Source organism: Anomaloglossus baeobatrachus, chromosome 2 (genome assembly GCF_048569485.1).
Source record: "Anomaloglossus baeobatrachus isolate aAnoBae1 chromosome 2, aAnoBae1.hap1, whole genome shotgun sequence".
NCBI lineage: Eukaryota > Metazoa > Chordata > Amphibia > Anura > Aromobatidae > Anomaloglossus > Anomaloglossus baeobatrachus.
The window spans coordinates 791,273,308-791,296,133 of NC_134354.1; the positions used below are offsets into that span (position 1 = coordinate 791,273,308).

Below are 22,826 nucleotides of genomic sequence, written 5' to 3' on the forward strand. Positions count from 1 at the left end.
CTGTATCTTGCTGCAATGCACATCTGGCCTCTGTACAGCATACTGTATCTTGCTGCACTGCACATCTGGCCTCTGCACAGCATACTGTATCTGGCTGCAATGCACATCTGGACTCTGCACAGCATACTGTATCTTGCTGCAATGCACATCTGGACTCTGCACAGCATACTGTATCTTCCTGCAATGCACATCTGGCCTCTGCACAGCATACTGTATCTGGCTGCAATGCACATCTGGCCTCTGCACAGCATACTGTATCTGGCTGCAATGCACATCTGGCCTCTGCACAGCATACTGTATCTTGCTGCACGTTGTGTAATATGGTAGGTGACGTTTGCACACATCTGTGATACGTGGTGGTAGGTCCTGCAATGTTGGTGGAGGGGTCGCTGCTGTGTGATGTGACCTCACAGAAAGAAGTGCAATGGGGTGAGGTCAGGTGAGCGGAGGCCACACAGCCCCATACCCAATGACTTGTAGGAGGTCTCCATGAGGTGTCGCTTCACGTCCGCAGCCTTGTGAGGTTTACACCTTCTAATCACAGCATTTCTGTGCAAGGTGTGGATTCGTATTGAATTGATGATGATCTACAACTTTGTAATTCACTTTTTTTCTCTATCTCGTTTCGTTTTCGAGATAAAAATGCTAACTCCGTTGTTTTCCACCAGGTGGCGCTATAGGTGGTTTCATTGTGCAGCGCATGGCTACTTTACTATACCTAGACACCACTTCTATGCCTATAGCTGCCGCCGTTCTCAAGATAATGGCAGTGGACAGGATATGGGTGGACACACTGTATATAGGTGCGGTGTATACAGGATATGGGTGGACACGCTGTATATAGGTGCGGTGTATACAGGATATGGGTGGACACGCTGTATATAGGTGCGGTGTATACAGGATATGGGTGGACACGCTGTATATAGGTGCGGTGTATACAGGATATGGGTGGACACACTGTATATAGGTGCGGTGTATACAGGATATGGGTGGACACACTGTATATAGGTGCGGTGTATACAGGATATGGGTGGACACACTGTATATAGGTGCGGTGTATACAGGATATGGGTGGACACACTGTGTATAGGTGCGGTGTATACAAGCTATGGGTGGACACACTGTATATAGGTGCGGTGTATACAGGATATGGGTGGACACACTGTATATAGGTGCGGTGTATACAGGATATGGGTGGACACACTGTATATAGGTGCGGTGTATACAGGATATGGGTGGACACACTGTATATAGGTGCGGTGTATACAGGATATGGGTGGACACACTGTATATAGGTGCGGTGTATACAGGATATGGGTGGACACACTGTATATAGGTGCAGTGTATACAGGATATGGGTGGACACACTGTATATAGGTGCGGTGTATACAGGATATGGGTGGACACACTGTATATAGGTGCAGTGTATACAGGATATGGGTGGACACACTGTATATAGGTGCGGTGTATACAGGATATGGGTGGACATACTGTATCTTGCTGCAATGCACATCTGGCCTCTGCACAGCATACTGTATCTGGCTGCAATGCACATCTGGCCTCTGCACAGCATACTGTATCTGGCTGCAATGCACATCTGGCCTCTGCACAGCATACTGTATCTTGCTGCAATGCACATCTGGCCTCTGCACAGCATACTGTATCTGGCTGCAATGCACATCTGGCCTCTGCACAGCATACTGTATCTTGCTGCAATGCACATCTGGCCTCTGCACAGCATACTGTATCTTGCTGCAATGCACATCTGGCCTCTGTACAGCATACTGTATCTTGCTGCACTGCACATCTGGCCTCTGCACAGCATACTGTATCTGGCTGCAATGCACATCTGGACTCTGCACAGCATACTGTATCTTGCTGCAATGCACATCTGGACTCTGCACAGCATACTGTATCTGGCTGCAATGCACATCTGGCCTCTGCACAGCATACTGTAACTTCCTGCAATGCACATCTGGCCTCTGCACAGCATACTGTATCTGGCTGCAATGCACATCTGGCCTCTGCACAGCATACTGTATCTGGCTGCAATGCACATCTGGCCTCTGCACAGCATACTGTATCTTGTGATACGTGGTGGTAGGTCCTGCAATGTTGGTGGAGGGGTCGCTGCTGTGTGATGTGACCTCACAGAAAGAAGTGCAATGGGGTCAGGTCAGGTGAGCGGAGGCCACACAGCCCCATACCCAATGACTTGTAGGAGGTCTCCATGAGGTGTCGCTTCACGTCCGCAGCCTTGTGAGGTTTACACCTTCTAATCACAGCATTTCTGTGCAAGGTGTGGACTCGTATTGAATTGATGATGATCTACAACTTTGTAATTCACTTTTTTTCTCTATCTCGTTTCGTTTTCGAGATAAAAATGCTAACTCCGTTGTTTTCCACCAGGTGGCGCTATAGGTGGTTTCATTGTGCAGCGCATGGCTACTTTACTATACCTAGACACCACTTCTATGCCTATAGCTGCCGCCGTTCTTAAGATAATGGCAGTGGACAGGATATGGGTGGACACACTGTATATAGGTGCGGTGTATACAGGATATGGGTGGACACGCTGTATATAGGTGCGGTGTATACAGGATATGGGTGGACACGCTGTATATAGGTGCGGTGTATACAGGATATGGGTGGACACACTGTATATAGGTGCGGTGTATACAGGATATGGGTGGACACACTGTATATAGGTGCGGTGTATACAGGATATGGGTGGACACACTGTATATAGGTGCGGTGTATACAGGATATGGGTGGACACACTGTGTATAGGTGCGGTGTATACAAGCTATGGGTGGACACACTGTATATAGGTGCGGTGTATACAGGATATGGGTGGACACACTGTATATAGGTGCGGTGTATACAGGATATGGGTGGACACACTGTATATAGGTGCGGTGTATACAGGATATGGGTGGACACACTGTATATAGGTGCGGTGTATACAGGATATGGGTGGACACACTGTATATAGGTGCGGTGTATACAGGATATGGGTGGACACACTGTATATAGGTGCAGTGTATACAGGATATGGGTGGACACACTGTATATAGGTGCGGTGTATACAGGATATGGGTGGACACACTGTATATAGGTGCAGTGTATACAGGATATGGGTGGACACACTGTATATAGGTGCGGTGTATACAGGAGATGGGTGGACATACTGTATCTTGCTGCAATGCACATCTGGCCTCTGCACAGCATACTGTATCTGGCTGCAATGCACATCTGGCCTCTGCACAGCATACTGTATCTGGCTGCAATGCACATCTGGCCTCTGCACAGCATACTGTATCTTGCTGCAATGCACATCTGGCCTCTGCACAGCATACTGTATCTGGCTGCAATGCACATCTGGCCTCTGCACAGCATACTGTATCTTGCTGCAATGCACATCTGGCCTCTGCACAGCATACTGTATCTTGCTGCAATGCACATCTGGCCTCTGTACAGCATACTGTATCTTGCTGCACTGCACATCTGGCCTCTGCACAGCATACTGTATCTGGCTGCAATGCACATCTGGACTCTGCACAGCATACTGTATCTTGCTGCAATGCACATCTGGACTCTGCACAGCATACTGTATCTGGCTGCAATGCACATCTGGCCTCTGCACAGCATACTGTAACTTCCTGCAATGCACATCTGGCCTCTGCACAGCATACTGTATCTGGCTGCAATGCACATCTGGCCTCTGCACAGCATACTGTATCTGGCTGCAATGCACATCTGGCCTCTGCACAGCATACTGTATCTTGTGATACGTGGTGGTAGGTCCTGCAATGTTGGTGGAGGGGTCGCTGCTGTGTGATGTGACCTCACAGAAAGAAGTGCAATGGGGTCAGGTCAGGTGAGCGGAGGCCACACAGCCCCATACCCAATGACTTGTAGGAGGTCTCCATGAGGTGTCGCTTCACGTCCGCAGCCTTGTGAGGTTTACACCTTCTAATCACAGCATTTCTGTGCAAGGTGTGGATTCGTATTGAATTGATGATGATCTACAACTTTGTAATTCACTTTTTTTCTCTATCTCGTTTCGTTTTCGAGATAAAAATGCTAACTCCGTTGTTTTCCACCAGGTGGCGCTATAGGTGGTTTCATTGTGCAGCGCATGGCTACTTTACTATACCTAGACACCACTTCTATGCCTATAGCTGCCGCCGTTCTTAAGATAATGGCAGTGGACAGGATATGGGTGGACACACTGTATATAGGTGCGGTGTATACAGGATATGGGTGGACACGCTGTATATAGGTGCGGTGTATACAGGATATGGGTGGACACGCTGTATATAGGTGCGGTGTATACAGGATATGGGTGGACACACTGTATATAGGTGCGGTGTATACAGGATATGGGTGGACACACTGTATATAGGTGCGGTGTATACAGGATATGGGTGGACACACTGTATATAGGTGCGGTGTATACAGGATATGGGTGGACACACTGTGTATAGGTGCGGTGTATACAAGCTATGGGTGGACACACTGTATATAGGTGCGGTGTATACAGGATATGGGTGGACACACTGTATATAGGTGCGGTGTATACAGGATATGGGTGGACACACTGTGTATAGGTGCGGTGTATACAGGATATGGGTGGACACACTGTATATAGGTGCGGTGTATACAGGATATGGGTGGACACACTGTGTATAGGTGCGGTGTATACAGGCTATGGGTGGACACACTGTGTATAGGTGCGGTGTATACAGGCTATGGATGGACACACTGTATATAGGTGCGGTGTATACAGGATTTGGGTGGACACACTGTATATAGGTGCGGTGTATACAGGATATGGGTGGACACACTGTATATAGGTGCGGTGTATACAGGATATGGGTGGACACACTGTATATAGGTGCGGTGTATACAGGATATGGGTGGACACACTGTATATAGGTGCGGTGTATACAGGATATGGGTGGACACACTGTATATAGGTGCGGTGTATACAGGATATGGGTGGACACGCTGTATATAGGTGCAGTGTATACAGGATATGGGTGGACACGCTGTATATAGGTGCGGTGTATACAGGATATGGGTGGACACGCTGTATATAGGTGCGGTGTATACAGGATATGGGTGGACACGCTGTATATAGGTGCGGTGTATACAGGATATGGGTGGACACGCTGTATATAGGTGCGGTGTATACAGGATATGGGTGGACACGCTGTATATAGGTGCGGTGTATACAGGATATGGGTGGACACGCTGTATATAGGTGCGGTGTATACAGGATATGGGTGGACACACTGTATATAGGTGCGGTGTATACAGGATATGGGTGGACACACTGTATATAGGTGCGGTGTATACAGGATATGGGTGGACACACTGTATATAGGTGCGGTGTATACAGGATATGGGTGGACACACTGTATATAGGTGCGGTGTATACAGGATATGGGTGGACACACTGTATATAGGTGCGGTGTATACAGGATATGGGTGGACACACTGTATATAGGTGCGGTGTATACAGGATATGGGTGGACACACTGTATATAGGTGCGGTGTATACAGGATATGGGTGGACACACTGTATATAGGTGCGGTGTATACAGGATATGGGTGGACACACTGTATATAGGTGCGGTGTATACAGGATATGGGTGGACACACTGTATATAGGTGCGGTGTATACAGGATATGGGTGGACACACTGTATATAGGTGCGGTGTATACAGGATATGGGTGGACACACTGTATATAGGTGCGGTGTATACAGGATATGGGTGGACACACTGTATATAGGTGCGGTGTATACAGGATATGGGTGGACACACTGTATATAGGTGCGGTGTATACAGGATATGGGTGGACACACTGTATATAGGTGCGGTGTATACAGGATATGGGTGGACACACTGTATATAGGTGCGGTGTATACAGGATATGGGTGGACACACTGTATATAGGTGCGGTGTATACAGGAGATGGGTGGACACACTGTATATAGGTGCGGTGTATACAGGATATGGTTGGACACACTGTATATAGGTGCGGTGTATACAAGATATGGGTGGACACACTGTATATAGGTGCGGTGTATACAGGAGATGGGTGGACACACTGTATATAGGTGCGGTGTATACAGGATATGGGTGGACACACTGTATATAGGTGCGGTGTATACAGGATATGGTTGGACACACTGTATATAGGTGCGGTGTATACAAGATATGGGTGGACACACTGTATATAGGTGCGGTGTATACAGGAGATGGGTGGACACACTGTATATAGGTGCGTTATATACAGGATATGGGTGGACACACTGTATGTAGATTACTTGGGAATGAACACATATCCCATGTACACAGCTGTATATTTTATTCCCTAAGCTTCTTAGGTGGGGAATGAATATGAAATGTATGTAGATAATAGGGGAATGAATAAGTATACCATATACACAGGTGTATATTAGATACCATGCGCTTCCTAAGTGGGGAATGAACATGGAATATATGTTGATTACAGGTGAATATTACATTGTGTGCTTTTTAGCTGGGGAATGAAGAAGGTATATATGATGATAATAAGGAAATTAACACAAACAACATATAAACGGGTGTATATTAGATACCCTGTGCTTCTTAGGTGGAGAATGTAGAAGAATTATATGTAAACACTAGCTGTACTCCCCGGCTTCGCCCGGGTTAATAACTGCTGTTAACAAAATAGAATGTATTGACAAAAATGTATTCTGCACACAAAAACCACAAAACAAATAGATATAAATGTAATTATTAAAAGTCAAAAACTAAGCTAATAGAAGCATTTCACAACATATATTTCAACACCACAGATATTCCACACAGATGTAACTAAATTGGCCAAGTAATGTGCTCCGTCTGTCTCTTTCCAGGTCTGTCTCTTTCCCCGTCTGTCTCTTTCCAGGACTGTCTCTTTCCAGGTCTGTCTCTTTCCAGGACTGTCTCTTTCCAGGTCTGTCTCTTTCCAGGTCTGTCTCTTTCCAGGTCTGTTTCTTTCCAGGTCTGTTTCTTTCCAGATCTGTCTCTGTCTGTCTCTTTCCAGGTCTGTCTCTTTCCAGGTCTGTCTCTTTCCAGGTCTGTCTCTTTCCAGGTCTGTCTCTTTCCAGGTCTGTCTCTTTCCAGGTCTGTCTCTTTCCAGGTCTGTTTCTTTCCAGATCTGTCTCTGTCTGTCTCTTTCCAGGTCTGTCTCTTTCCAGGTCTGTCTCTTTCCAGGTCTGTCCCTTTCCAGGTCTGTCTCTTTCCAGGTCTGTTTCTTTCCAGGTCTGCCTGTCTCTATCTCTCTGTTTCTTTCCCCATCTGTCTCTTTCCAGGTCTGTCTCTTTCCAGGTCTGTCTCTTTCCAGGTCTGTCTCTTTCCCTGTCTGTCTCTATTTCTCTGTCTCTTTCCCCGTCTGTCTCTATCAAGGTCTGTGTCTTTCCCCATCTATCTTTGTCTGTCTCTCTGGCTGTCTCCTCCTTCCCTGTCTGCCTGTCTCTGTCCCTGTCTGCATGTCTGTCTGTCTCTTTCCCCATCTGTCTCTTTCCAAGTCAGTCTCTTTCCCAGTCTGTCTCTGTCTGTCTCTTTCACCGTTTGTCTCTGTCTGTCTCTTTCCCTGTCTGTCTCTATCTCTCTGTCTCTTTCCCTGTCTGTCTCTGTCTGTCTCTGTCTGTCTCTCTCTATCCGTCTCCCCACTGACATCTTATTACCTCACAAATAAGCTTCTTATACTATGAATGTCCTTTGTTCCTATAGCAACCAATCACAGCTCCTACTAATAACCTTTAGTTCCAGGCTCCATTTACTTTAATGGAGGCATGTTTTTTGGAGAGTAACTGTAAAGCGCGGGGTTACATTTTCCTGTCAAAACATAGTCTACGACGTTCCCTGGATCACATGAGGTGTCTGTGCAAAATTTTGTGATGGTAAATGCGACGGTGCGGATACACTTTTCGTTTCACTTTTTCCCCATTATGTAGATAGGGGCAAAATTGATTGGTAAATTGGAACGCGCGGGGTTGAAATTTCGCCTCACAACATAGCCTATGACGCTCTCGGGGTCCAGAAGTGTGAGTGTGCAAAATGTTGTGGCTGTAGCTGCGACGGTGCAGATGCCAATCCCGGACATATACACACACACACATATATACACACACACACATATATATACACACACACACACACACACAGCTTTATATATTAGATAAATACTTAGAACACACAACATACATGGAGAGGTAATCCGTGCCATAATATGTACATGGAGAAAGCCATATACAGAAAGTAGAGTGAAAACATGAAAAATTCTGTACAACGGCAATTTGATTACAAAAGTACAAATTGTATTAGCACTTGTTCACAATAGTAGCAAAAAGGACAAAACTTAATAAAATCCGAACTTCAAAGAAGGACCAGCAGGTGGCATCCTCGCTCCACAAATCAGCAAACATTAGTCCCCGGTCTATACTATCGCCAACATATGTTGTGCTTTTTGCTGATTTGTGGAGCGAGGATGCCACCTGCTGGTCCTCCTTTGAAGTTCGGATTTTATTAAGTTTTGTCCTTTTTGCTACTATTGTGAACAAGTGCTAATACAATTTGTACTTTTGTAATCAAATTGCCGTTGTACAGAATTTTTTGTGTTTTCTTTCAAGAATTATATGAAGATTACAGGTAAATTAACATTTATCCTATATAAACAGGCGTGTATTATATTCCCTGTATTTGATATGTGGGGAATGAACTTGAAGTCTGTACAAAATATTTAACAATTTTTACATTATATTGTGACTTACTGATCTCACTTTGTGAACGTCTGTCTAGATAGGCAGATGGCAAAAAGTAATGTAACACAGGAAAGAGCGAAAAGAGCAACTCAGGGGGCTCTGCCCGGTAATCCGACGTCAAGGAAAATAAGACCCTGGCCCTTAGAACCGATCTCCAAATACAGCAGAGGCAACACAATACCACGAGGATCCCCATTCTCCAATAGTAGTGGCCGATCTGAACGCTTCCAAGACACAGCACCAACATCCCCCCAAAACATGTATTTTCCTTTCTACCTGCCTCTAGGGGTCAGACACCTTGTTGGGTAGAGGAGATTACACCCCAACTCTTTAAACACCGAGTACATTCAATTCAGTGTGGAGAAATCCAGACTGTAAGGGTACCGTCACACTTTAGCGACGCTCCAGCGATCCCACCAGCGATATGACCTGGTCAGGATCGCTGGTGCGTCGCTACATGGTCGCTGGTGAGCTGTCACTCAGGCAGATCTCACCAGCGACCAGTCCCCAGCGACGCGTGGAAGCGATGCTGCGCTTGGTAACTAAGGTAAATATCGGGTAACCAAGCGCTTGGTTACCCGATATTTACCTTGGTTACCAGCGCACACCACTTAGCGCTGGCTCCCTGCACTCCTAGCCACAGTACACATCGAGTTAATAAGCAAACCGCTTTGTTTATTTACCCGATGTGTACTCCGGCTACTTGTGCAGGGAGATGGCACTGACAGCGTAAGAGCGGCGGACACTAGTAACCAAAATAAATATCGGGTAACCAAGCAAAGGGCTTCGCTTGGTTACCCGATATTTACCTTGGTTACAGCTTACCGGAGGCTGCCAGACGCCGGCTCCCTGCACATTCAGATCGTTGCTCTCTCGCTGTCAAACACAGCGATGTGTGCTTCACTGGGGGAGAGCAACGTCCAAAAAATGAACCAGCACTGTGTGTAACGAGCAGCGATTTCACAGCAGGGGCCAGGTCACTGCTCAGTGTCACACACAGCGAGATCGCTAATGAGGTCACTGCTGCGTCACAAAAACCGTGACTCAGCAGCGATCTCGCTATGTGAGAAGTACCCCTAACATTGTGTAACATGTAGCCTCCTGCAGAGAGAGGAACAAAGGCCACACTCCCCCCACTAGATAGGACAGGGAACGCTGATTATATTAATGTCTATAGAGGCCTAATTATATTATGGTCCATAATTAAAGAACAACCCCTAAAAAATGTCATCTGCTACTGGGCAAAAACCATGTGTCCTGTACTAAATCGAGTGCATATATTGTAACAGGACCTTTTGTTCCGCATAAGCTTGGCCAAATGAATCAAGCACTTGGAAAGCCTTGAGTTATTTTGTACAGAACGAGTTTTACACCAACAATTATATGATCTGCATCAAAGGGTTCGTAGTAAACAGTATATGGAAATGTAATGTAACAACAAAATTCCAAAAAGTCTTGTATTCCAGTTTAAAAGTCTTACCGGGGCTGGGCCAGGACTGTGAGAAGCGCTAGCCTTTAGGCACTTCTGAGTAGTCATATTTGCCCGTTGGATAAACCAGCTCTAGTCTCCCATCATGTTGTGATTCCAGCGGCCTTGATATCTTTTCTCCTTTACAGAAATGTCTTTATGGAACCTTTCTCCATATTCGTCAGTTACTTGTCCCAAATTGGGTGGAAAAAGTCAAGATGGAATTGGAAGAAATATATTTTCAATGACGTTTTGCAGCCATGTTGTTCATATGCTTTAAGCATGTTGTCTATTTGCCCATCATAGTTTCCAGCTCGTCTGGTCCCAGTCAACTTTGTACAACGAGCACAAACGCATTCCAAGCTGTTATGTTTTGTTCTGAATGGGTCATCATGCATTAGTTTGTTCATTTCGGGGCCAATAGAAATTCCAATTAACCCTTTATTAACCCGATTTCCACCGCACCAGGGCAATCAGGAAAAGTCGGGTAAAGTTTAGGATTCTCACATCTAATGGATGCAACAATCCTGGGCGGCTGCAGGCTGCTATTTTTCATTATGTATGTGAGGGGAATCCGGAGATATAACGATAAATTATGATATTCAGTCATGTCAGTCAGCCCTCCTGATGTCACCCCCCCCTCCCTTCTCACACAGAGATCCTTCTCAGATGCCCAACGTCTGGAAAGGTGTCAAATCCCAGTACCCTTCCCAAGGCACTCTCCGATGATATGGAGATTAGGTGTCCTGTTCAGGCCTTTTAGAACAAAGGGAGAGGAAGACCCCCTGGGGGGTTGTATCCATTCATCAAAGAGAGTGGACAGGAACTTAGCAAAACAAAAAGGAAGCTTCAAGAGACCTCTAAGAAGCTAATCACAGCAGTAGTGCATATTCTTGGCTCCGTAATATCATACACAGTTATGATATTACCGTGCGTCTCAGCCATACACCCCCTACATCGTTAGAATCGGGACTTCGAGCCACATCTCTACATACCCTCGAATTCTTTGTTGCACCCTGGGTCGGTGAGATACAGAGAAATGCGAGAGTCCGGCAGATGAGTCGTGCTTGGACTCAATATGCAGAGGGGACCCAGATGGGTTTGATGACACCAGAACCGTCCCGATCGGACCTCCCAGTCCGGAGTTGTGGATAAAGTTCACTTTTGGGATATTATGTTGGACTCCAGGCAGGGAGAGTGGCAGTGTCGCGGGCGGGGAGGAGGGTGTCAGCACTGCGCTCACCCCTCTGCTCGGGTCCGGCGGCTGCCGCTGCTCAGTGGTGGCTCGAGCTGTGGGCCGGATCCCGGGGGTTCTCGAGCGGCGCTCCTCGCCCGTGAGTGAAAGGGGTGTTTGGGGTGTGGGGATTGTTTATTGTCCGTGACGCCACCCACGGTTGTGGTGATTTCACCACCGCTGCTTTGTATGTGGATCCCGGGAATGATGGTGTGTAGCAGCGAGTTTTTGTGTTGCCCCTCCGTGGGTAGTGGTTGGTGATCCCGGGGCCCGGTGATGAAGTGGGAGATGCAGGGCCTGGTGGGCGCAGGGATGCGGGGGCAGCGCTGTGCCTTGCGGCACTGTGGTACTCACTCAGCCTGAGACGGTGACACAGTTCTCGGTAAACAAACGGCTGGTTGGTCGGTTCCCACGGACGGCTGCACTTGCTCTCCCAGTAGGTAAGGGTGATGTCCCTTTGTCCTGCACCTAATGTTCGTGTGTTGGTAGCGATGGGTTCCCACTGGTAACCCGCTCCCCGGATTGGATATGGGCCGGAGGAGCCCTACTTTGCCCGCAGACGCTGGCCCCGAGGAACTGGTGCCCTGGCGGTGGCGGTGTTCCTCCTTAATGGTTGGACTGTTGCCTTCAATCGGGACTTGGTTGTTGGGGGATCTACGTCCCCTTCACTGACGGATTTGGCAAATTATGGCGACTCCTAGCCTTGCCGGGGTCCGAGAGGCCCCTGCCCTGGTGCTGACTGTCCTTCGTACACTGCTCCAGACCGCCGGGCCACTACCCGTCCGCGGTCCTTCCAGGAACTTCCAAACGGTCACCCCTCCAGACAGTCACCGCCGTTGCTGACCTTGCTGACCCTGTCCTGCACACAGCTGGACTCACTTCAGGCTTTCTTTCTGTCACCTTTCACCTTCCTTCAGCTCCTTTTACTGTCCTCCTTTACCACTTCACTTCACTTCCTTTCACTTTCAACTCTAACACTCATCTTTACTCAAGCTCTTCCCTGAGCTGACTCCACTCTAGCCCTCAGCTAGACTTCAACTGCCTGGTTCTTCCCGCCTCCAGAGCTGTGAACTCCTCGGTGGGCGGAGCCAACCGCCTGGCCCACCCCCTGGTGTGAACATCAGCCTCTGGAGGAAGGCAACAAGGATTTTAGTAGCTTTGATGTGCCTATCTGGGGTGTAGGGTGTGGTGGTGCAATGACCTGTGACCCCTGGCTTGCCCAGGGCGTCACATTCCCCCTTAGCAAAATGCAGACCGTCCGCGGGCTGCCCGTCCAACACCGGTTTTATTTTTCTGAAAAATATAACATGGTAAACAAAAACATATATACATTTTTAATAATTCTTCCCATAACGGAAGGCACATTACTTGAACGTTGCAAAACGGTTTACAGTTACGGTTTCCGCTCTCTCCCACCCAAGCAACCTGGCCCTGATGCTGCCCCTAAAGCCCAGGCAGCACCCCTTGACCCACAGTCCAGCACACGGTACCCGAGCGGGATCTGTCCTTCCCCTCCAGAGGGTAGCCACCGGTTCCTTTGGTGGCTGGGCCCCAGCCGGCTCTGCTGCGGGCCCTCCCTCCAACCTGCCTCTCCGGAGGCAGCATTGCGGAAACGGTAACGGTAACCAACTTATTTACAAGCCACTTAACGTTTGTGGGTGCCCTGCAAGTTCACGGGCTTGTCCATGGAAAGTTCTCCATGCAAAACAATTTTTAAACGGTCCCCACGGGGACAACGGTGCCGGCTCCGGCCGGTTCAATCACTTTTTGACAATCAGATGACTTCTTCGGTAATTCCTTTCATTATTTTTCAGAACTGTCACACAACTTTTTAAACAAGAACTCTGTAGTGGCCCCAACGGGGGCTGCTGCAGAGGGCATCCGCTGCCCTACTGGGTATTTTCGTCCTCCTCACCCGGCTCTGGGTGGGAGAACACAGGCACCAGCCCCTCCAGAGCAAGGCAAGCACGGCGTGAAAGAGCCGCCCGATACCCGTTGTTTCCCGTTCGGGGGACATATGTGGCCTCCATGCCAGGCAGGGCAACGACCCCCTCCTCTTCTTCCGACACGGGCTCAGTGTCAGGTCCGGAGTCGCTATCTTCTGCCCCTGGGCCAGGCGGGTTGCTGCTAGCTGCCGCAGCCTCCAGGCTCGCCACTCTTTCAGCCACAGTCACAGAGGGGTGTACACTAGACGGGTCATACGTAGCGCGATGCACGGGTATGAAGAAGGGAGGCGGCATGGGGGCCAGGGGCAGACCGGGTCCCTCAGCCGCAGCGGCCGGTCCCTCGGGGACACAGGGGCGTGGATCACTCACCAGCTCCTCCATCATGGCCTCCACTCCATACACTCGCGCAACAGCAGCTATCGCCTCCACCTCTGCGGTCCACTGCTCCATCAGTCTGCAGATCTGGCTCCGGTAGTGACGGCAGATCCCCGCCGTCCGGGCCCTCAGCCATGCCGCTGTTCCGGGCACCAGCTCGGTAGCCTCCGCATAACTAGGTGGGGCGGACATTCTTTGCCAGGGTCGGCGGACTGTGGGGTCTCAGCGTTCCTGCTTGTACCGCCACCTTCACATGCATCCAGCCGCCATCGCGTCCCCCTTAGCTCTTTTCGGCCCCTCCTCTCTCGGGGCGGGGTTTTTGGCCTTCACGCCTCAACTACTCGAGAAGACGCTCGAGCGGGAACTTTTCGCGCCAAAGATGGCGGCTTCTGAAATTTTCCTGCCGGATACCTCCGGCGGTCACAAGGCGCACCTCTACCAGACGGCAGAGCGGTAATATCCTGTTCGTGACGCCAAGTTGTCGCGAGCGGGGAGGAGGGTGTCAGCACTGCGCTCACCCCTCTGCTCGGGTCCGGCGGCTGCCGCTGCTCAGTGGTGGCTCGAGCTGTGGGCCGGATCCCGGGGGTTCTCGAGCGGCGCTCCTCGCCCGTGAGTGAAAGAGGTGTTTGGGGTGTGGGGATTGTTTATTGTCCGTGACGCCACCCACGGTTGTGGTGATTTCACCACCGCTGCTTTGTATGTGGATCCTGGGAATGATGGTGTGTAGCAGCGAGTTGTTGTGTTGCCCCTCCGTGGGTAGGGGTTGGTGATCCCGGGGCCCGGTGATGAAGTGGGAGATGCAGGGCCTGGTGGGCGCAGGGACGCGGGGGCAGCGCTGTGCCTTGCGGCACTGTGGTACTCACTCAGCCTGAGACGGTGACACAGTTCTCGGTAAACAAACGGCTGGTTGGTCGGTTCCCACGGACGGCTGTACTTGCTCTCCCAGTAGGTAACGGTGATGTCCCTTTGTCCTGCACCTAATGTTCGTGTGTTGGTAGCGATGGGTTCCCACCGGTAACCCGCTCCCCGGCTTGGATATGGGCCGGAGGAGCCCTACTTTGCCCGCAGACGCTGGCCCCGAGGAACTGGTGCCCTGGCGGTGGCGGTGTTCCTCCTTAATGGTTGGACTGTTGCCTTCAATCAGGACTTGGTTGTTGGGGGATCTACGTCCCCTTCACTGACGGATTTGGCAAATTATGGCGACTCCTAGCCTTGCCGGGGTCCGAGAGGCCCCTGCCCTGGTGCTGACTGTCCTTCGTACACTGCTCCAGACCGCCGGGCCACTACCCGTCCGCGGTCCTTCCAGGAACTTCCAAACGGTCACCCCTCCAGACAGTCACCGCCGTTGCTGACCCTGTCCTGCACACAGCTGGACTCACTTCAGGCTTTCTTTCTGTCACCTTTCACCTTCCTTCAGCTCCTCTTACTGTCCTTCTTTACCACTTCACTTCACTTCCTTTCACTTTCAACTCTAACACTCATCTTTACTCAAGCTCTTCCCTGAGCTGACTCCACTCTAGGCCTCAGCTAGACTTCAACTGCCTGGTTCTTCCCGCCTCCAGAGCTGTGAACTCCTCGGTGGGCGGAGCCAACCGCCTGGCCCACCCCCTGGTGTGAACATCAGCCTCTGGAGGAAGGCAACAAGGATTTTAGTAGCTTTGATGTGCCTATCTGGAGTGTGGGGTGTGGTGGTGCAATGACCTGTGACCCCTGGCTTGCCCAGGGCGTCACAGCAGTGCTTCCGTCTGAGGTCAGTAAGGTAGGAGGGGACAGGAATTGTAGCCAGTTGATAGCCTCAGTGCAGCCATTTTTAGGTGTTCTTGCTCTGGGGTCTTGTGTCTGAGAACACATGTGAGAAAGTTCCTGGAACCCTGGTCGAACAGCGCCTCCTGTGGCCAGACGCACAAGGTAACTGCTTGAACTGTATACCTGTTTGTAACCATGCCTTATTTGTAGATGTACTCTGACCCATGTATATTCTGTAGATCCCCTATTGTATATATTGTAGATTCTAGTGTGGCTTAGGCCGATTAAATTATATAATTAATCTTGGGCTGCTCTGTTATCTCGATCTTGAATCCCACGTCTGTGTGCTTGGCGAATAGTTACCGTAATCGGTTGATGGCAGCGAGTTTATGCCAAAGATCATTGTGGGGCGGCCGGTGAGAATTGGGGAGGTTTAGATATATTTCCGTCCGCTGAGGTCGGGGGAATATATACCCTGCTCTCACCGGAAACCCTTCAATCATCGGCATAGTAGAATAGCGGCCTCCTTGCTTATTGTTGGGCAATTCCATAATTGGCCTGACTATAAGAGGGGCGCTAGAGAGCGCGTCACGTGCTCTGTCGGTCGGTCGGGAGATGGAAAGGAGGGGTGTGACTCCCACTTATTACCCCCCTGATCGTGACAATGTACATTTCCCTATTATGTACATATTCCTTGTTCATTCCCCACCAAGGAAGCACACAATGTAATATTCACCTGTTTATACTGGACATGTGTTCATTCCTGTGTAATCTACATATGTTCCATGTTCATTTCCCACCTAACACAGGGGCTAAAATATACACTTGTATATATGGGATATTTGTACATTTCCCTATTATCTACATACATTGCATGTTCATTCCCCACCTAAAAAGCGGAGGAAATATAATATATAACTGTTTATATGAAATATGTGCTTATTCTCCTGTAATTTACATTTATTCCATGTTCATTCCCCACCTACCTAACACAAGGAATATAATATATACCTGTTTATATGGCATATGTCTCCATTCCCATGTAATCAACTATTACAGAGACCGAGGGGCAGCGACCGTGCGGGGTTGGACCCAGTGGACTGTGCACCGGACTCCCCTCGAATAAGCGACCAGCAGCGAACCCCTATACAGGGACTGTGCAGCACTTACAACAGAAGGCCTAAATGCACGACAGCCAGGGATCAGAAGAGGCAGTCTCTTAAGACGGGTAGGGTCACAATGTCCAGTACAGGAGTGCACAGATAAGGCAGCACAGAGGTGAAGGCTCAGATAAGACAGCACTGTGGTGTAGGTTCAGACGTGGTGGCACTTGGATGGAGAGCTGGCTCTAGGATGAGACAGAGATTAGGAACACGGACTGGTACTAGAACAAGGCAGGACTAGACACTGAGACATACAGGGACCTGAGAACTAGCAATGCACAATTAGCAACGTCACTTAGGCGCCTCCTGTCAGGGAAGGTGGACTTAAATACCTTTAAGGCCCCGTCACACACAGAGATAAATCTTTGGCAGATCTGTAGTTGCATTGAAATCATGGACATATTGTTCCATTTGTACACAGCCACAAACCTGGCACTGATTGTCCACAATTTTACTGCAACCAGAGATCTGCCGCAGATTTATATCTCTGTGTGTGACAGGGCCTTTAGGGTAATGAGTGACCTCAGGAACAGCTTCTGGGTAATGAGACACCGGCCCTATAAGAAAGCGGGCGTGGCAGTGCACCCCCCCTATGGATAGACACAGAGAATGGTGTAATTTGGGGGGGGAGGGGTAGTGTATAATGGAAAAGGGGAGATTTGATGGGTGGTGTATAATGGAGAAGAGGGTGTCTGGTGGTTTTTGAGAGTTGTACAATAGGCGAGGGGGTGTCTGGTGGGATTTGGGGGTTGGATAATGGGGACGGGTTGTCTTGTGGGATTTGTGGGTTGTATGATGAGGAAGTGGGTGTCTGTGTGTGGGTCTTGTATAATGGTGTCTTGTACTCTATCTATAGGAGTGGTTTATATGCGGCACCTCTGTTCTCCGCTCAGCGTCACATCAGTCAGTTCCGGCTGACCCCTTTAACACTAGAAGTCCCAGAGAGGGGTCATTTAACATTTCTATCTTTGGAACTCAGGGAGCTTGAAATTTCTGAGATTCTAGTGTTAATGATCAGGTGATGAGTCACAGCATCCACATGGAGAGACCCATGCTTACTGGGCCCCCCCCACCCTAAAAATATCAGCCAGCAATTGCCAGGATTGTTGCATCCATTAGATGCGACAACCCCAGCACTTTACCCGGCTCTTCTCGATTGCCCTTGTGGGGTGGCAATCTGGGTAACAAGGGGTTAATGTCACCTCACAGCTGCCACTAAGCCCTAGATTAGTAATGGGAGGCATCTGAAACCCTCTATCACTAATCTGTAAGTGAAAAGAAAAACACAAACACCCCAAAAATCCTTTATTTGAATTGTATTCTGAGGTCCTCCATTATATGTCTTCCAGGGTTATATTGCAGTCGCTCCTTCTAATTTTTGGCAGCCCTTACACCTAGTGCATAGGCTTTAGAAGTCTAGCATTGCTAATCTGTAATAATGGGAAAAAAATTGTATTGTGATGCCCTCCTCTACATGTCTTCCAGGGTGTATTGCAGTCCCTTCTAATTCCTGGCAGCCCTTGTTCATAGTGCATAGGCTTTACTAGTGTCATGTCTTGGATTTGATACTGTAGCGTCCTGTGCAGTGGTTCGTTTTCCTCTCACTGAACCATATTAAGTTTCAGTTCTGACATGGTTCTGGACACTTTGTGTGTTCATTGCCTTTCTGCCAAGGAATGTTTCCAATGCTGTAATTTAGTCTTCCCTATTACCTGGCGGGTGTAACCATTTATAGCTTCCCTGGGCTTCCATTTACCGCTAGTGATAATGCTGAAGTCAGTGAACCCAGCTTGGAACTATAGCCTGTCAGCCTAGTGGCTCTCTTGGCAGATTATTACTTTTACCTAATTTTTACTCTGCACCTTGCTCCGAATTTTTAAGCAGGTACGTGCAAACCTTGATGGCCGTTTAGGAAGCAAAGGTCCAAGTCGTCATCTGAGTCTTACAATTAGGGTTCTTTCAGTCTGCCCAGGGGCTTTTAGGAACTGAGCAGCTGTGACTTCTACTCTCCACAAGAACCATTCGGGTCAGGGGCAGCAGTTTTAATTAAGACTCATAACAACTTGTCCTGGAGTCCCACCCCTCAATAATGATTTTCGATATTTTCATAAATAAAGAAAAATGTTATTGACCTACATTCAAAGCTATCATGAAGCAAAATGTGCCATAAAAAACAATCCCAAAATCTCTGTTTTGCTCCAGAGTTATTATCATATAAAGCAACACATTAATCAGATTTGAAGAATTAGCCTCTGTCAGGAAGGTGACAGCTGGCTTTGGTGTTAAGAGGTTGTTTTAAAAGAGGTTGTTTTAATTTTTTCTTATAAATAAATAGTAAACATGAAAAAAAGCAACTTTATGATCTATTTTATTAGAAAAATCTACTTCATTCTCCTCAAGGACTGATCATTTATTTCGCAATTCCAGCGTAAATAAGAAATCTGTATTCATGTTCAAGACGAGAATATGGCTTCACCCCCCATGTGATATCGTTGATGTTGAGTAAGAGAATTTTTCTGGGTAAAACTTTTTCCACATTGAGAACATGAAAACGGTTTCTCTCCTGTGTGAATTCTTACATGATCACCCAAATAGGATTTACGGCTGAAACTTTTCCCACATTCTGAGCAAACAAATGGCTTTTCCCCTGTGTGCGTTCTTACATGATCATCTAATCTTGCTTTGTGTGTATAACTTTTCCCACATTCTGAGCATGAAAAGGGCTTCTCTCCTGTGTGAACTCTCTGATGCGCTGCGAGAAGTGATAGATAGAGAAAACGTTTCCCGCATTCCAAGCATGAAAATGGCTTCTCTCCAGTGTGAACTCTCTGATGTGATGCAAGAAGTGATTGATAGAAAAAACGTTTCCCACATTCTGAGCATGAAAATGGCTTTTCTCCTGTGTGAACTCTCTGATGCGCTGTAAGAAATGATTGATGGGGAAAACGTCTCCAACAATCTGAACACGAGAAAGGATTTTCAACTTTGTTTATGCACTTTTGCATGGAAAGGTTAGACTTTTCTTGAAAATGGTTTCCACACTCAGAACTTACAGAAGTTTTATCCAGTCGAGTTCTTTTTTCGGCAATCTGAGATTCATTTTTAGTTTCCACATTCGGAGCTAAAGGCCTTTTCCCTGGGGGAGTTCTCAGACTTCTAAGAAAACCTGAGTTTTGTTTAAAATCTATACAATGTTCAAGACGAGAGTACGGCTTCACTCTCATGTGTTGTCTTTGATGTTGAGTAAGAGAATATTTCTGGGTAAAACTTTTTCCACATTGTGAACAAGAAAACGGCTTCTCCCCTGTGTGTATTCTTATATGATCAACCAAATAGGATTTACGGCGGAAATTTTTCCCACATTCTGTGCAAACAAACGGCTTTTCCCCTGTATGCGTTCTCACATGATCATCTAATTGTGATTTACGTGTAAACTGTTTCCCACATTCCGAGCATGAAAATGGCTTCTCTCCTGTGTGAACTCTCTGATGTAAAGCAAGAAGTGATTGATAGAGAAAACGTTTCCCACATTCTGAGCACGAAAACGGCTTCTCTCTTGTGTGAACTTTCTGATGCTCATAAAGAAGTGATGGATGGGGAAAATGTTTCCAACATTCCGAACATGAGAACAAGTTTATATCTTTGTTGCTGCATTCGTTCGAGGGAAGATGAGACTTTTTTTTAAAACGTTTTCCACATTTAGAACTCGCAGAAGTTTCATCCACTTTAGGTTCGATTCTTTTTTCATCAACTGGAGATTCATTATCTTCCACTTTGACGTGAAGAGGTAAAAGGACATTTTCTTGGGAATTTCTCTTACTGTCTTCACCTGGAAAAAAATAAAAAAATCTATAAATTATTTGATGGCTTACTAATTCTTTACGCAACATCCAGACCGGGAGTAAAGCATGTATCAGCAGTCAACAAGTCAAGAGAGCTTTCCTTATCCTCGTGACACATGAGAGTATTAAAGCAATGTTCCAATAATTAACCCCTTTCTAAAACATGACGTATAGTTACGTGATATGTCGCCTCCCTGACTTTGATGCAGGCTCCCAAGCCAAGCCTGCATCTTTCCCGGCACATGATGGCAGTTCTACTGAGCCATTATCTGTCTTTAACAGCTGCAGGTGGAGCAGAGCTCCATCCGCATTGTTAACATTTTGAATGCTGCTATGAATCTCTGACAACGGCATTTAATATGCGCTGGTTGGGAGGGCACGTAATTCTGTGTGCCCATCAGCGTGCCTGAGACGTGATTGTAGGGTACCAATGGGTTGACATGACAGCCGGGGGTCTGCTGAAGACCCCGTACTTGTCATGACAGTAAAAGCCAACATTTAGCTGGCATTCACAGGAGACCATGGTTTTCGCTACATATAGCATGTATGTATAGCATAAGCGATCGAATGATCGCAGGTTCAAGTTCCCTGAGGGGACTATCACAGTAAGGCTATGTTCACACACTGCGTTTTTTACTTGCGTTTTTGGTCCGTTTTTGCTGCAGAAATTTCTTGAGAAATTCTTGTAACCTTTCTGCAGACATTCCCCAGCAAAACCTATGGGGAAAAAAATTAGCTGTGCGCACACTGCGTTTTTTTCTTAAGAAAATTCTTTCAGTAGATTTTCTTAAGAAAAAGAATGAGCATGTCACTTCTTTTCTGCAGCTAACTGCGTTATTTCACTCCATTCACTGTAATATAATCATGAAATAGCGCAGGTATAACGCAGGTAGCAAGTGATGTGCGCTATTCCTGCATTATACCTGCGTTATTTCGCGTTTTCGGGACATTGTGTACTTCCCTGCACTGCGTTTTGCAGGGAAGTGATGTCACTAGGACAGGAAAAGGAAGGAGAAGAGAAAAAAAAAGCGTGTGCTCCGCTGTATTTTTACCTTCCAGCCAGGTAAACACACAGCGGCGGCCCGGTATTTTCAGGCTGGGGAGAGCGAGGGACAGGGTTAATGCCCCCTCCCCCTCCCGCAGCCGAGAATATCAGCCGCAGCTTCCCCGGGACTGTCGCATCCAAAATGCGACAGTCCCGGCGTGTTACCGGCTCCTCCAGATGCCGTGATGCTGGGGCAATCCAGGTAATATGGAGTTAACGGCAACTAATAGCTGCCGCTAAGTCCAAGATTAGTGATCGCAGCGTCTATGACACGGCCGTCACTAATCTGAAAGTGAAAGTAAAGAAACACTCACACCGAAAAATCCTTTATTTTGAATAAAAGACAAAGCCCCTCTTTCTCCACTGTATTAACCCCTCCCAGACACAGCTCCGACGTAATCCACAGCGATGTCCCCCGGCGCTTCCAGCCCTGCTCCAGCCGCGTGTGACAGTTCTCCACGGGTCAGTGAGCGAGTGCTGAATGCGGCTCCTGAGCGAGGCTGCGGGGAACTACAGGACATTTCTCACGGCCGGTGATGTGAACACATTACCAGCCATGAGAAGTGCAATGTGTGGGGGGGGAAACATCATAAATAAAGCTGGAATAGCTATCCCTCTATTATCTATCCCTCTATCTATCTATCCCTCTATTATCTATCCCTCTATCTATCTATCTATCCCTCTATTATCTATCCCTCTATCTATCTATCTATCTATCTATCCCTCTATTATCTATCCCTCCATCTATCCCTCTATTATCTATCCCTCTATTATCTATCCCTCTATTATCTATCCCTCTATCTATCCCTCTATCTATCCCTCTATCTATCCCTCTATCTATCCCTCTATTATCTATCCCTCTATCTATCTATCTATCCCTCTATTATCTATCCCTCTATCTATCTATCCCTCTATTATCTATCCCTCTATTATCTATCCCTCTATCTATCTATCTATCCCTCTATTATCTATCCCTCTATCTATCTATCCCTCTATTATCTATCCCTCTATTATCTATCCCTCTATCTATCTATCTATCTATCTATCTATCCCTCTATCTATCCCTCTATCTATCCCTCTATTATCTATCCCTCTATCTATCCCTCTATTATCTATCCCTCTATCTATCCCTCTATCTATCCCTCTATTATCTATCCCTCTATCTATCCCTCTATCTATCTATCCCTCTATTATCTATCCC

The 22,826-nt window shown here is 47.6% G+C and overlaps 2 protein-coding genes across 2 annotated transcripts in view; both read right to left on the reverse strand.

The window, feature by feature from the left end:
• LOC142290084 (uncharacterized) overlaps nt 1–22,826 on the reverse strand; it is a 161,465-nt gene that overhangs the window by 105,890 nt on the left and 32,749 nt on the right. The gene's annotated exons all lie outside the window — the stretch shown is intronic.
• The window catches only part of LOC142292351 (uncharacterized), a 36,451-nt gene continuing 32,651 nt past the window's right edge, over nt 19,027–22,826 (reverse strand). Inside the window, exon 7 of the mRNA XM_075337664.1 lies at nt 19,027–20,567. Coding sequence (XP_075193779.1) covers nt 19,192–20,567 — 1,376 coding nt within the window. The 3' untranslated portion in view covers nt 19,027–19,191. The remainder of the gene's footprint in view (nt 20,568–22,826) is intronic.